General features: G+C 33.9%; 1 protein-coding gene across 1 annotated transcript; it reads left to right on the forward strand.

Moving 5' to 3' along the window:
- Nucleotides 1–252: 252 nt before the first annotated feature.
- Nucleotides 253–15139, forward strand: LOC126720796 (lysine-specific demethylase JMJ25-like). Its single transcript, XM_050423621.1, has 13 exons — nucleotides 253–804; nucleotides 887–1002; nucleotides 4574–4673; nucleotides 4777–4918; nucleotides 5235–5298; nucleotides 5380–6148; nucleotides 6911–7240; nucleotides 8153–8656; nucleotides 9226–9298; nucleotides 9412–9497; nucleotides 10675–10794; nucleotides 14145–14206; nucleotides 14977–15139. Exons 1-13 carry the CDS (start codon nucleotides 505–507, stop codon nucleotides 14990–14992), a joined length of 2682 nt encoding a protein of 893 aa, XP_050279578.1. The 5' UTR covers nucleotides 253–504; the 3' UTR covers nucleotides 14993–15139.
- The last annotated feature ends 1666 nt before the right edge of the window (nucleotides 15140–16805 follow it).

Here is a 16805-nt window from a genome sequence, read left to right on the forward strand (position 1 = left end):
TAATAAAAAGTTATTATTAGGAATTGACTCTTTAGGTTGAACTCTCTTTAAAAAAATGCCAAATTTGCCAAATAACTTACGTGCCCACAAAGTTAAGGTCTGTTTGGTTGTGTTGTTTAAATAATAATTTTCGTTGATTAAACAACATAATATGTATTTTCACAACACTTTTTCATCCATACGTATTTTCACAATACTTAAACTACGTTACTAGGACAATATTACCAAATGGCTCTTATTTACTCATGTAACACATTTTTTTACCCTAAAATTTTATAGCTCGTTTGGTAAGAGATTTTTAGCAACATTATTTAAGTTTTGTAGAAATACTTTTGGGTAAAAAAATATGTAAAAATACATACACAGTTTTCTCGCTCTATAAATTATAAACACAGTTATCAAACAGGGCTTTACTAGCTTCACTCTCCAACCAAAACCCACCTGTCACCTGGACTTCCACTTCCTCCAAAACTCTTCGTTTGAATTTGGAAATATCTCTCTGTGATGGCGCGTCTTAGAAATGGAAAGTGTTTTGGTGAGAAGGAGGAAGGAGTAGTTGAGCCTGTGAAGAAGAGGAAGCGTGGTAGAGCTAGAAATGCGGTGGCTAATCAGAACAAAGACGAGGAGGAAGAGCTTTTGGAAAATCGTGACGACGACGTTTCGGACGAAGTCGGAGGGAAACGGAAGAAAGTAGAGGAGGTCGTGAACGTGAAACTGCGGCGTAAGGTTGTGGAGAAAGGAAAGAAAACTCAAAATCAAAACCAAGAAAAAAATGTTGAAAAGATCAATAAGCACGACCCAAAGGTAGCTTCTTCTTTTTATTTTGTTGTTTTTTGTGTGATTATTGTTTAATAACGGATTTGATTGTTGTTGTTGAGTTGAACAGTGGATTGAAGAGGTGTCTTTGATGTGTCATCAATGTCAGAGGAATGATAAAGGCAGGGTTGTTCGATGCAAGAGGTGTAAGAAGAAACGTTATTGTATCCCTTGCTTGCAAAAGTGGTATAGATTTCTTTTTTTGTGTTGTTTAGCATTGTAACTTGTTCATTTTAGTTAATTTCCTTTCTATGTCAAGTTGATAAATTACAACTTGGTGATATGTTATTTAATTGGTGTTTTTTGTTGGTTAATTACTTATTTGTCCTAAAAGCTTAAGCTATTAACTTTTGGTATGGGATAAATATGAAGGACAAAGTTTGGGGAATTTTTTTTTCAAAATAACACCAATTTTCAAACAATTTTGTTAGTTAGCCTAGTTTCCAAACTATTTATGAAAATAGCATCTCAAGTCTAAAAGACTTGAGTTCACTGTAGCAAATCAAGTTTGTAGGAATCGATTTCCAGTGGAACTTGAGTGTGTAGGAGACGATTTCCAGTGGAATTCGAGTATTAGAGACTTGAGTTTCTGCTCTGCACAAATAAAAAAGAGAGAATAGAGGGAAAACGACCTTCGCCTGAGGGAATCATACACGTTCGTGGGTTCAATTGAACCTTGGGTTCGTGGGTTCGCCACCTGAGTTCATGGGTTTTGTTGCTTGGGTTCGCTGCTAGGTTCATTGCCGGGATTCGCTGGTTCGTGGGTTCACCAATTAGGTTTGCCGCTGGGTTCGTGTGGTTTCTGCTTGGGTTTGTGTTTGTGTGTTGTGTTCATGTGGGTTCGCCGCTGTTTCTACTTTGTCCCTTGTTTGTGGACTTTTTTCAAAGGGGAGCAAAGGAAGAAGAAGATGACTTTTTGGCTTTCTCATGTGGAAATCGAGTGTTTAAAACTCGAGTTCTAAGTGAATTTTCATTGAAAACGAGTATGTGATACTCGATTTGCTACAGTGATCTCGAGTCCCCTAGCCTCGAGATGTTAGTTTGCTAAATAGTTTAGAAACGATGCTAACTAACAAAATTGTTTTAAAATTGGTGTTATTTTGAAAAAAAATCCCAAAGTTTGGCTCCAAACATGTTTGGACCCATCTTTTGCAATCCATTACAAGGCAAATTATAAGATTATCCATGTGTAATATTTAAGCAAGTTACTTGACTCATTAAAAATGTCATGTACCTAAAACTGCACATGAATGATTTTTTTAATTGCCACATATTAGGTTGGAGCAAGATAGCTCCAAACAATGTCTAGAGCCAAACTTTTTCCAAATCTAATAATGTTTTTGTTCCACTTCATTTAAAATTTTAAATACCATGACACTTGAAAATGGAATCTTAATTGTGAAATGAAGAGAATGAGGGTTTTTTTTTTTTTTTTTTTTTTTTTTTTTTTTTTTTTTTAAATAAAAAATAAAAAAATGGGTAATAGATTTCTATAGTTGTAGGTTGTAGCTCAAATTGTAAGAGCTGGGTGGAGAGTGATGTTGTGGGTGTTCAACACCTGTTGTGTGTGTGCAACTTACTCAAAACAAAGTAGTAGGATGACTTTTATCCCATTTCTGTGCTGTTTTTGTGGCTAACTTGTGGCCTAACAATGCAATAAATAATTGATTTGACAAGTATGAGAATATCTGTAGAGTGTGTTATTTGAACTGTGTTGCATGTTTTTCATATGCTAGTGGCTTCATAATTCATAGCATGGGCTCTGTGCATGAAAATAGAGAATCGATTTTAAAGATTGTTAAAAATCAGGTAGTAAATATCCCCATGAAATGAAGGTGTTATTAAAAAGTACATCAAGACTCAATAGCATTATGTCAATGAAGTTAATTTTTGCTGGCACCAACGTGCTCTTGTGCGTTGTGAAGATCAGGTTTGTATATTGACATAAGATATCCCAAGATGGCTCCTGTAAATCTCAATTACTTAGTCATGAATTATGACCTTAATAAAGTTGGTATAAATAACATTACGACTTCATTTTAGATTGAATGTCATGACATTAATTTTATTGTTGCACATGTACGATCCATTTATTTGGTGCTTCTAGGAAATGTAATCGGTGGATAGACTGGTAAACCCTCTTGTATATTTTTGTGCTCTCCATAATATTTGTTTCATGTGTCTTCTGTTGTTATTAGAGTCCAAGTCACCAGAAAACAATTTAATGTTGTTCTGTTTTTAATTCTTCTGTTTCTGAGGCTTGTGACTTTTTATATAAAAAAACTTGAATTACAAATTACACCCTCTAACTGTGATATATTTTCAATTTAGTTCTGTAAGTTTCATTTTTTTTTTTCTTCATTTCAGTCATTTAACTTCCATCTTGTTTCCAATGTAGTTCATTTATCCACTTTCATCCAATCTTTGTTGTTGAGTCCAGCAAAAACAATGTCATTTTGCAAGGTTAAAAATATTAAAATTAACAGCAAGATTGGATGGAACTAGATTGAATGATCAAATTGAAAAAATGTCAAAGTTAAAGGGTGTAATTTGTAATTTAGCAAAAAAAATTATTGTATGGAAGCTTTTTATGAAACTATGTTGGAATTGGTATGGTCACTTATGTTTGACTTGCACTTAGTATTAAAGTGATCTTGGTTTGTTTCACCGCCAAATGAATAACTACCCATGGATGAAGACCTTAGTAAAGTTGGTTTATATAACTTACTGACGTTGTCATTTTAGATTGAATGTCATGACATTCATTTGGTGCTTCTTGGAAATTTAATTGGTGGATAGATTGAACCCTCTTTGTATAACTTTGTGCTCTACATAATGTTTGTTTCATGTGTCTTCCCCTGTTATTTGAGTCCAAGTTACGAGAAAAACAATATAAGTTTGTTTTGTTTTAATTCTTCTGTTTCTTCGGTTGTCAATTTTTATATAACAAAAGGCCAAATTATAAATTACTCCCTCTTAACTTTGATTTATTTTCAATTCAGTTTCTTAAGTTTCATTTTCCCCCATTTGAATTTTTTCAACAGATTAACTTCCATTTTGTTTCTAACGTAGGTCTTCTTTCTGCTTCCATTCATTTTGTCATGTTAAATTTACAATCATTTTCGAGATTCAAAAAACTATAATTAATGGTGACTCGAGATTGGATGGAGCTAGATAAAATGACCAAATTGAAAATATGTTATATTAAAGGGTGTAATTTGTAATGTAGCCAAAAATAAATATTTATTATATGGAAGCTTTGTTATTGAACTATGTTGGAAATAAATATTTATTGGTGCGGTTACTCATGTTTGACTTGGCACTTGGAATTAAAGTGATCTTGGTTTATAATTCTCTGCTAGAAAATTTTGCTTTTAATCTTGAAATTAGCTAAACCATTGTAAATTGCATGATTTCATAAGGGTGAAATTACAAAATATTAATTTTGAATCTTATATAACTATAGAGTGCATGATTTTCTGAATACCTTAAAGGATGCATCATTACAGGAAAAAACTAATGTAGCAGTGCTTTTGAAGAATCCTTATTTATGTTTTTAATAGGTATCATCCAAACTGATACAAATGTTTTCTTGATGGATTGCAACCTCGACCTCTAAGGCTTAAAATATGAGTTAAGGAACATTGCAAAATACTTGAAGCTGTAAAATGAATGTTTAAGCATAGGAGCTTTTGCTTGTTTTATTGCATTTATTGTTTTGGCAATTTATTTGAAGTATTTGTGTTGTGTTGTGTAGGTATCCTAATATTGAGGAGGATTACATTGCGGAAGCTTGTCCAGTATGCCGTGGAAATTGCAATTGCAAAGCATGCTTGCGTTTGGATGTACCTGTAAAAGTCAGTTTCTCCTTTTCCTACATCTCATGAATAATTGGTATTTTCTTTAATGTCTTTAGATTATGTGTGAGAAGTTTGACAAGTTATTTATGCCTTGTTGCAGAATTTGAAGAACTTAGACTTGGATATCAGTGAAGATGAGGAGTTTGAGCACTATAAGTATATGCTACAAGTACTTCTTCCATTTTTGCAACGGATTAGTGAAGAGCAAATGGTTGAGAAGAATTTAGAGGCTAAAAGACAGGGTATTTTCTTTTACTCTGTCAAATGATCTTAGGAACTAATCTGTGTTTCATCTTTTATTATTTAGTCTTTGATGTGGCAGATTTCTGTATTTGTGTGGATTGGAAGATGTCTCATAATTGCAAAAGGCCAAGAAAAAAATGTTAATTTTACTGCCTGATGTAGTTTTGACTTGTGCAATTGCGGACTGTTACAGTTTCCTTTCTTTAAGTCTCTTAACTTTGATTATTCCTCATCGTTACTTCCTAGTTCTCTTAATTAAAAAATATCGTTCAGATGTACTTTTTTGATTTGGTTGTTTGGATGTTCATTTGATAGGGCTATTGCTTCCAGACCTAAAGATTGAAAAAGCAGATTGCCCTATTGATGAGTGTGTGTACTGGTAAGGTCTTTTCCTGAAAACACTGTTTCCAATGGTAGCATTGTTTCATGAAGGTTTTTATGTTATCTCTTGCTTTTGCAGTGATATCTGCAGAACTTCTATTTTTGATTTTCACCGAAGCTGTCGTAGATGTTCATTTGATGTATGTCTTACCTGTTGCAGGGAGATTCGTGATGGACATCTGCAGGGAGGTGAGGAGGAAGTGGTTATTGAGTATATTGACCGTGGATTTGACTATTTGCATGGTGGAAAGGGGGAAAAAGTGAAATTACCTACTGAGACTAGCTCAATGGATAATATAAAGTCGAAATCTGAGTGGAAAGCCAATGAAGATTCTACCATACCTTGCCCCCCTGAAGACATGGGTGGTTGTGGTCTTGATATTCTTGAGTTGAAATGTATGTTCTCACACTCATCAACAGAAAAGAAGAAGAAACTTATGTTCTCAGAAACTCCGGTTTCAGAGTTGGTGAGAAAAGCAGAAGAAATTGCCAAAACTTACAACTTAATTGATGTGGCTGCTTCTCATTCACAATTTTGTCCGTGTTTCAATTCAGTTGGTGAAGTGGACTTAAGCAATAATAAGTTACGGAAAGCAGCTTCTCGAGAAGGTTCTGATGACAACTATTTGTATTGCCTGGGGGGCCAAGATATACAACATGAGGATTTGAAGCATTTCCAGTGGCATTGGAGTAGATCTGAGCCCGTGATTGTGAGTGATGTACTTGAATCTGCATCTGGTTTAAGCTGGGAGCCATTTGTCATGTGGCGTGCAGTCCGTCAATTGAAACATCTCAAACATGATAGATTGTTGGAAGTTAAGGCCATTGATTGCTTGGATTGTCGTGAGGTTGGTTTATTTTATCCTTTTCTATTTGTGTTAATTATTCTTTCCTTTTGGCATTTAATTGTTTAGCATTAATGTATTGATGTTTGTGCTTAATTTATTCTACTTTATTATTTTTAATGAGATTGTCTTTGAAAATTATTTAAATGAAAGGTTTTCTTTCTAGGAATTTTCCAATTCTTTTGTTATCAGGAAGATTTATTTTAGTTTTGCACACTGTAATTTGATTTCCAACCTTTTGGTATGTACTGATGATACTTTTTTGATCTGGAAGAACCAGTATAGAGTTTAGTATGATTATCTTACTCAATCCAAGTTAGAAAAAAAAAGGCAGATACTGCCTTGGAACTTTCATGATTAGCGTTTTGGGTCATTTATGGGCAAGTGGTGCATTAAATACTCTGCACTTGAGAATTAGCAGCTGTATGTACTCCCTCTACATGAATTTAGGGGAGATGACTGCCTATGACTGCCTTCATGTCTTTACCTTTTTTTTTCTGAAAATGGTATATGAAAGAGTCTTATTAAAAATTTTAGGTCCATTTACTGGTGTTTCGTTATTCACTCCGATGATTGTTAATACGTTTTTTTATTATTTATTTTTGTTATATTCATAGTTGTTTTTTTACCTTTCCCTTCTAGTTTTTAAGTGTTTTTGGATTTGTTTGTTAAAATTCCCACTTGTCTACTCTGTATAATAAAATGATATGGAAATGGTCCTTGATGATTTTGCTTTGTGATACTAACTATTGTGATGAAATGCAGACTGATGTCAATATCCATGAGTTCTTTACTGGGTATACAGAGGGTCGGTATGACCGTTATTTGTGGCCTGTGATACTGAAACTAAAAGATTGGCCTCCATATACATTATTTGAGGAACGCTTGCCACGTCATGGTGCTGAGTTTATCTGTTGCTTGCCATTTAAGGAATATACACATCCACACAAGGGTGTTCTAAACATTGCTGTCCAGTTGCCTGATAAATCTCTCAAGCCAGATATGGGTCCCAAGACGTATATTGCATATGGAGCTGCTCAGGAGCTTGGCCGTGGGGACTCTGTCACCAAACTTCATTGTGACATGTCTGATGCAGTAAGTATGGTCTTGTTGTGACTCCTGCTAATCACTTTGTTTTCTTTTCTTTCTTTTTTTTGCCAATGGAAAAACTTCTGCTTGGTTGAGGTACTGCATGAAAATGCCTATTTGAGTTTATATAGGTTGAAGTGTGAGGGCCAGATGAGTTGGGTAAGGATTGGCATGTTGTAAACACTGCATGTCTGTCAATAACTGCTAATCACACATTTTACAGATTTGAGTCCAACGCCATAGTTGACCAAATTTTATGTTGCACATAATTTTGTCTCTTGATCAAATTTGTTATATAAATTCCAATGAATTTTCAAAGTTGATTGTGTCAGGTGTTGGATTTTATCTTAGATGTGTATGTCTATGTGTGGTTTAGTTGGAATCTACATCAAGTCCAAACCCATTTTAGATAAGCATGATGTTGTCACACCTGGTTTTATTTTCACTCTTTTTGTTACTCATACTTGAAATGAATAAAAATAATTGCTTTTGGTGCTTTGATTCATCTTGGTCCAATTGTCATAATGCAATTGTGACAAATGAGGGTTCCTGATTTTGAGGGCACGGACTGTCTGATTTCATTAAAAGTTGATTTAATTTTCTTGGTAAAGATCATTTAGTCATGTCTTCTATCTGCTCCCTATCCTACGCATCTCGTATGGTATTGACTAATGTTGAAGTAAAAGGAGACAATGATATTCTTGCAGCAGTGTGGGGATGATATTCTATGATCATATTTTGTCTGTCTGATTGCTTTTGTATTTATATTTAACACTTCTCTTGGGATTTTTTTTTCTGCAATTTCTTCCCTTTTTTGTCAAATAATGAACTGCTTACGTATATTAATCCACCAATATAGCTGACACTTAGCTTCTGTTTGATATTCTAATTTTCTTTATTTTTAATTCACTGAATTAGGTAAATATTCTGACACATACTGCTGAAGTGCCACTTAAAGAGGAGAACCTTGAGAGTATAGAAAAATTGAAAAAGAGGCACTTTGAGCAAGACCAAAGGGAATTATATGGAGATTTTCAAGCTGTGGATGAAAAGGTTGAGACTAATGTTTCTGTTGTTGAGTCTTGTAAAGCTACTGCTGATGATAAAAATATTAGTAGTGGATCTGGGGATCAAAACACTGGTATAACTGTTGAACGGGCTGATCATGGTGAGTCAAGGTCGAATGGGAAAGACTTTTCAAGTGGATCAGAGCTGGAAAAGAATGAAGGAGCAAAAGTGGACCAAGAAAACAGTGGTGGGAGTGATACTACAATTTCTGGAAATAAGTTGGACAGGTTAGAAGCTTCTCAGGGTGGTGCCATCTGGGACATTTTCCGGAGACAAGATGTTCCAATGCTGCAGGAATATCTTAATAAGCACTTCCGGGAATTTAGGCACATCCATTGTTGTCCATTGCAGCAGGTAATTGTCTCTCAATTTCAATTGGATACTAAATTTTTCTTTTTGTTGCTTAACTATTATCATTATACTTTCTGTTTATAATGGTGGTGATAAGTTACTTAAAGAGTACTATATTCTTTTGGTCAATCAATGTGACACTGCTCAATGGAATTGCTAAGTGTCTGGCAAAGTTGTTTTAGTAATTAAGATGCGATGGTTAAGATTTAGAACTAGTCATCTTGAAATGCCTACTGCTCTCCTTTTTGAAACACATATTTATCTTTGCTTTATTCCTAAAAAATCTTTAAAATTTTAAAATTGCTGTAATCTTGTTGTATGAAGAGAACCATGGGAAATCCAAATTGGGTAACAAAATGCAGGATATTGGCCTGACTGGCTTTTTACCAGCTGGGTAAAGCAAGGTGAATGAAGTAGTCTTTGATTGGAAATGTAGCATATTTAATTCATTAACTGTGGTTTATAATCTGCATAATTGCTGGTGTGTGTGTGTGTGTTTTATTATATTTTTTTACTCTTGTTAATACTTGGGCACATTTCTGTTGTATTTATCATATCTTTTGGTTGTATAGGTTGTTCACCCTATACACGATCAAACATTTTATCTGACTTTGGAGCACAAAAGAAAGCTCAAGGAGGAATATGGTCAGTTTCTTATATATTAACGGCGCTAGTTGGATTGAATGCTGTATTCCTTTTTGTCATCAGATGACTAACTGTTCTTGGGCATACTTTTATGGTTCTATGCTATAATATAGGAATTGAACCGTGGACATTTGTCCAAAATCTTGGAGATGCTGTCTTCATTCCTGCTGGCTGTCCTCATCAAGTAAGAAATTTAAAGGTAAAGTAAATTGCATTTGGTGTTTATTTCACTCCCCCCATGGTTTAGTATATAAAAATGGGATAGTTTACATATTGCACCAGTGATTTGTTATTCACCTTTCATGAATTCCAAGCTGGCAACATAGGGTGAATGTTTTCTTAAATATGAGAATTTTTGGAAACAGGTTGGTTTATCAATCATTCTAGTCTTTAGTGGTCCACCCTTCTGCTTGCATGCCTCTTATTCTATTGATGCCCTTCTACGGTTTGACTAGGATGTGGGCAATTAATATTTCACTTATCATTGACATTGTGGCCTTTAAATGCTAGAATGATATCTCCATGAAGTGGTTTTATTCCTGTCATTTATAAGTTATGTTGTCTTGCAAAGACAATTCGAGTTTCATAATTTCATTGATTATGTTATGGTTGAATTGCCTATAATTTTATCAGTTTGAAAAGCAGAAGACTGGTAGAAGTGGTTTTCAAGTGAACAGAGCATAAATCATATTGGAATGGAAGCAATATGGAACACTTCTGGAATGTATAGTTATCCTGTTAAATGTTTTTGTGTGGAATTCCTCTTAGATTTCTGATTGACTATGATGCACCAATATGGGTACGGGTATTGGTACGATATGGGTAGGGGTATGGAATACAACATTTTTTGAAAAACCTAGGATACAATACGTTGGAGATACAGCAAATTCTTCTCTACTTTTTTTCCCCCTTCTCCTGTGTCTGATTGATACTCGCTATATCTCGGACATATCCTGCGTGTATCCAAGCCGTATCAATATAAAAAAAATCATTTTTTTTGCCTGATACTCTCTGGGTATGGTTGTACCTGTATCTGTATCAGGTATGTATTGGATACCAGTTCGATGGAAAAAATGCCGTATCAGTGCATCAGAGCTGATTGATGAGCTTATGTGCCTCATGCCTTCAATTTTAAATTTGGTGTGGATTGTGACATTTGAAATTGCTTTCTATTTATAGATTTGTTTCCCTATGGCCTATACATACAAGTAATTATAAATTTTAATGATTTTTTTTTTCTACTTTTATATTCAGTCATGCATAAGGGTTGCTCTCGATTGTGATGTTTGAAATTGATTTCTATTTATAGATTTGTTTCCCTGTACATATAAATAATTATATAATTTTAATTATTTCTTTTCTTCTTTTACATTCAGTCATGCATAAAGGTTGCTCTCAATTTCGTCTCACCTGAAAATGTTGGTGAGTGCATCCGTTTGACAGAGGAAATCCGTACACTTCCCCAGAATCATAGGGCTAAGGAAGACAAGTTGGAGGTACGTAATTGATATCTTTTTGATGTGACCATAAATGTTTTATGGCTTTTTTTCTCATGTTAGTAGGATGTTTCCACTTGTGCTTCTTGTACAATGGCATCTCACGTGTAATGCTGTGAACTATGTTTCTGTTGATTATTATAGTTCTTATTTGTTTTGATTTAGATCTTTTTCATACCTGCACCTTAGTGATATCTGGTTTCAATGTGAGCTTTGTTTGTACTTTGGCGGTATCGTCATGGAGCTTGTCATATATATATGTTTGGCAAAAACCACATTTTCGTCCCTACATTTTCGCGTGATTCTCACTTTGGTCCCTGTCTTTTATTTTCACAGCTTTTAGCCTTTTACTCCCCATTTAGAAAAACGCCATCCATTTTAGTCATTTCCGTCAGTGTCCTAACGGCAAAGTCCTAGCTAGCAGACGAAACTATTAAAATAATAATAATAAATTTTATTTTGGCATTAAAAAATGTCACATTAGCATCTAAATTAAAAAAATTAATTTATTAATTTAAACTAAATAAACAAATTAAAAACCAAAAATCACATGAATTGAGATCTAAGTGTCTTGAACAAGAATAACAAAAACACAAACCCAGAAATTAAAAAAAAAAAAAAAAAAAAAAAAAAAAAAAAAAAAAAAAACACAATTAGATCTGAAATGTAGAGGCACCAAATCCATGAATAAGAACAATGGGAAACCCTTCTCCTTGCACCACATAATGTAAAGCCCACAAAGTTTTCATGACCAAAAGATAACAGAAGCAAGAACAAGATCAAAAAACAAAAAATAGGTATGCAACAAAACAACCATTCTGACAAAGAAGTCTCAGAGACAATAAATCAAACACCTAAACCGCATAATCGCATAACCGCAATCTCACAAATCAAAATCTAGAAACCAAAAATGAATAAAAAGCACATAGAAAAGTGATGTGGGGTCTCCGATCCAGAGATAATTCTCGTCCATCCAGTACTGGAGGTCTTCGATCCAAAGAGTGCGGACCTTGTCGGTGCTGGTGGGTTGGGCTTGGGCTTGAGTCTGGTGGTGGAGGTCGTGCTATGCCAGTGCCTAAGGGGCCCACATCTGAGGTGGGGCTTGAACCGCCGCACCGGGTTGGGCTTGTGGTGGCATCATCATGTAGGGTAGTTATGGGTATGGGTGTGGGTATTGTGGCTGCTGGGTCTGTTGTTGTTGTGGGAACACACTTAGATCTGGGTTTGTGTTCTTGTTTTTCTTGCTTTGCTGATAGTGATAGCCCCAGATCTAGTGTGAAATCCCAACTGGAGTGCTAGTTGTAGTTTTGGGGCTCGGTGAGAGAAGACGTGGATTGCTGTGGTTTTGGGAGAGAAGAGTGAGATTAGTTCAGGATCGTTGTTTTGGATTGCTGGGGTTTGATCATCGGATGGGTTTTGGGTCTTCAATTTGAAGGGTTAGGGTTTGTGGGGATTGGAGATCATGAGATAGTGGGTTTTGTGGATCTGATGTTTAATCTTGTGTTCTTATTTTCTGAGTTTTTGGTAATTTTTGGTTTTTAATTTTGAGTTCTTAAATCTGGGTTGATGTTCTTGTTCAAGATACTTTTAGATCTTAATTCATGTGAATTTTGATTTTTAATTTTGTTTTTATTTTTTTATTTAGTTAAAATTAATAAATTAATTTTTTTTTTAATTTAGATGTTGACGTGGCATTTTTTAATGCCAAAATAAAATTTTTTATTATTATTTTAATAATTCCGTCTGCCACTTAAGACTTCGCCGTTAGGGCACTGACGGAAAGGACTAAAATGGATGGCGTTTTTCTAAATAGGGAATAAAAGTGGTGAAAATAAAATATAGAAACCAAAGTGGAAATTGCGTGAAAATGTAAGGACAAAAATTTGGTTTTTGCCTTTATGTTTTTAATAAAATATGAAATATGTTATTTGTAAATGTTATTTAGAAACCTAATTAATAATTTAATACTGCTTGATTACTGTTGCCAAATCCCTATTGATGCCATTGTGATTTTCCCTTTTTTCCAAAGCTGTCCAATTAAAACTTTGCTGCCTATCTCGGATCCTGCTTTCCCTCATTGTGTGATCTAATCATTGGTGCATTGCACCAGGAAAAACCTCCTTCTGCACTCCACTGCTATTGATTCTACCTCAACTGGTTTAGATACAAATGTTTTATGTTCTCAATTCACTAGTGCCCAATAAATATAAATTGTAATAGAATTGCGGCATTCCCTTATGGGTACATATGTCAATAGATGTTAATTTAGATGGCCATTAAAATTAAATTTATTCTTGATGTGTGTTTGTAAACACAAATTTTTCTCAATTGCAGAAAATCAAACAATTGAAAAGAAATAGGTTTGCAAATATAAATTTGTATTGATGTATAATGAGTACAATCTTTATTTCGATTCTTTTACAAAAGAATACCCTCTGATTCTATCTTCATTTAATTTGACTCGAACAAGAATCTTCTTGACTTTAATTGGAAGATGGATTGATCGGTCTTCACAATAAATCTCTAGCTTCGAGCTTATTAGAGATTTATTGTCCTTCAAGTTCTTCAAGCCCTTCGAATGTTCTTCAAGTTCTTCAAAGATTCTTCAAGTTCTTCGAATGTTCTTCAGTTTCTTCAAAGTTTCTTGAGACGGAACTTTTCCAGAGCTTAGGTCTCTTGAAAACTTTTTTTTGTTGAAAATGAGAGGGGATGTCCTCTATTTATAGTGATTTTAGAGGATAAGCTCCACTATGAATTGATATGCTTGAAAGTATGTAGCAGATTTCTGATTGGTCCAAATTCTTCTTAGAGATAATTATCTCTGTTTATCTATTTTGATAAAGATCATATTTTGATAAAGGTAATAATCAACAAAGATAAATAATTATCTCTATTTAATTTATTTAATAAAGATAATTATCTACCAATTTTGAATAGAAAATTTATCTTTATTTTATTTATTTATTTATTTATTTTAATAAAGATAATTACCCATAAATTTTGAATAGAAAATTTATCTTTATCTTGTGGGCCAAATGACACATGACAAATTTTGATATGCCAACGTGATGCCAATTTGGATGACACATGTCATTATCTAATTTAATTAATTTAATGACATATTAATTTGGAATTTGTCACTAAATTTTTGATGTGGCATTTTGTAATTGGCTTGACAAATTTTTGCCTCCTACAGTGCTCAATGTAGCATGGTTGGCTGAAAGTGTACAATGCTAGGGCTTTGTGGTATGCATGTGATAATTAGATAATGTGTGAAATAGTTTCACTTAAGTCACTGAAGTATAAATCTTGTGTATTATGGGTTTTGATTGTTGTCTTGCTTGAAGTAGGTGAAGAAAATGACTGTTTGTGCTATGAGACACGTTGTAGAATGTTTGGAGCGTAAACGAAGGTTAGTAATCACCATAAATTTCTATATAGTATATAAAGCTTCTTTTTTTTTTTATAAGGTATATAAAGCTATTTTAGTATAGCCCAAAGGCAAAATGGTCCAAAAATGTCTTTGGTGGTCATCTCTTAAGTTGCTGTGTGTTTGTAAGTGAGCATGGTTTTCTTTATGCTTCAACATATAGGCATTTTGTATACTAATTCTTCTGGTCTTATCAGTATTACTGACCAGCCATGATTCTATAATGTGGTTGTTTCAATCATATTTCTTGGTTTAATTATGCTCTTCTATAGTTCTTTATATACCGTCCTCTCCGCTTTAAATCTTTAATATACCTTACTCTCAATCCTGACATGTCTTTAGTGGACATCTCTTAAGGTTTAATTATGTAAATTGCAATCTTTTAAACCGCTTTCTAATCACATTTCTTGGTTTAATTATGCTTCATTCTTGTTCACTCCCCCTATCCTTCATGTACAAATAAATATATTTGCATGACATGTTATTGTTACTTACAGTAGCTGGCTGCATCTTCTTGGTCATTCCACAAATTTTGCTGGTGAAAACAAGTTTGTCAAGTTGACAACAAAAGATGAGCTTTTAAATTCAATTGTCTGTAAAGACTGTAATTAAAAATTATAGCTACAATGGAGTGAAATGCTGCATGTCTGTGTTGAAATGTTGCTCGAAAGTCTTTCATCATGTAGCAGCATGATATGCTCTTGCATTTTTGGTTTTCTGCTGAAATAACCGCGTTAATATTTGATTTTCAGGCCTGAGACGACTTGAGTTTCTGTTTCTGAAGATTCAAAGTAGGTTCAACTTTATTGGTGTAGATTTTTGGCTGGTGAATCGAAAGTGTTTTGGTGGTTTGTAAATACAGCTGGGTCATCTATAACGCTGTCTTTGGTATATATTATTTGCGTGCTTTTTGTATAGGCCTCGTCCTCTGCACTCCATACCCTAGTTCTTGGAGGTTATGGAGAATTTTGTTCTAGTCCTACCATCTTTTGGGAATGTGAAACGAGGTAGTTTAGTATGTACATGCAAGAACCATAAGGATAATGTCTGCAGGTATTATTCATCATGAATTGTTGTATGAATTATCATATGGTAAAGCTATCCTGGTAGTAGGTAGCATTTGTGTTTGAATTTCATTCTCTCTTGTAGTTATGCTTTGTATTTTTGACATCGAACCAACGATACTTAATATGCAAAAAAAGAAGGAAAGAAACATTAACAAGAAACCTAATCAATGATATTGCATTGAGCCAAACTTTTTCCAAATCTAGAAGTGTTTTCGTGCAACATCATATAATATTTTAAATAACATGACACTTGAAAATGGAATCTTAATTGTGAAATGAATAAAATGAGGTAAATTTTTTTTTTTTTTAATGGAAATAGATTTCAATAGTTGTAGGATGTGGCCATGTGGGTAGCCAATGAGCTCTAGCTCAAATTGTATCTCCTCTGTAAGAGTTCGGTGGAGGGTTTTCAACACCTGTTGGGTGTGTGCAACTTACCCAAAAAAAAAAAAGTTGCAGGATGTGAGTTACTTTGATACAGTTGGTGTGCCATTTTTTTGGCTGACCTAGGCCTAACAGTGCAATAAATAATTGATTTGATAAGTATGAGAATATCTGTAGATTGTTACTTGAACTGAGTTGCATATGCTAGTGGGGTTCGTAATTCATAGCATGAAATGAAGTTGCCATTAAAAAGTATATCAAGACTCAATAGCATTACGTCAATGAAGTTGATTTTGGCTGGCACCGACGTGCTTTTGTGCGTTGTGAAGATCAGGCTTGTATATTAACTTAAAAAATCCCAAGAAAGCTCCTGTAAATCTCAATTTCTTAGTCATGAATCGTGACCTTAATAGAGTGGGCATGTATAACCCACTTTACGACCTCATTTTAGATTGAATGTCATGACATTCATTTTATTGTTGCACATGCATGATCCATTTATTTGGTGCTTCTAGGAAATGTAATTGGTGGATAGCCTGATAAACCCTCTTGTATATTTATGTGCTCTCCATAATTTTTGTTCCCTGTGTTGGAATTGGTAAGGTTACTTATGTTTGACTTGGCACTTAGAATTAAAGTGATCTTGGTTTGTTTCAACAATAAAGTTTTCTAGAAAATTAATAATTTTGCAATCAAGAAAATGAGTTGGAAAACATTTTCTGCTGAATAAGTGTTGTTTTCCAAAAAAAAAAAAAAAAAATAGCAGAAAACAATTTCTTGAAAATAAGTAATATTTTAAATAGGATTTTTGATTGCCTAAAAGATTGTTCCCTTAACTCTTTTTTTATGCTACCAAACATTAAAAGAAAATGAAAATCTATCTTCACATAAAATTTTCAAAGGAACAAACAAATTCCCTTAACTCTTTTTTTATGCTACCAAACATTAAAAGAAAATGAAAATCTATATTCACATAAAATTTTCAAAGGAACAAACAAAGCTTTAATCTTGAAATGAGCTAATCCATTATATATTACATATGGTGAGATACAAAATATGAATGAATCTTAAATATCGATAAGGTACATGAGTTCATGACACTGTCATGACTCATGAGTCATGTCCGACCA

This window comes from Quercus robur, chromosome 4, assembly GCF_932294415.1.
Source record: "Quercus robur chromosome 4, dhQueRobu3.1, whole genome shotgun sequence".
NCBI classification, from domain to species: domain Eukaryota; kingdom Viridiplantae; phylum Streptophyta; class Magnoliopsida; order Fagales; family Fagaceae; genus Quercus; species Quercus robur.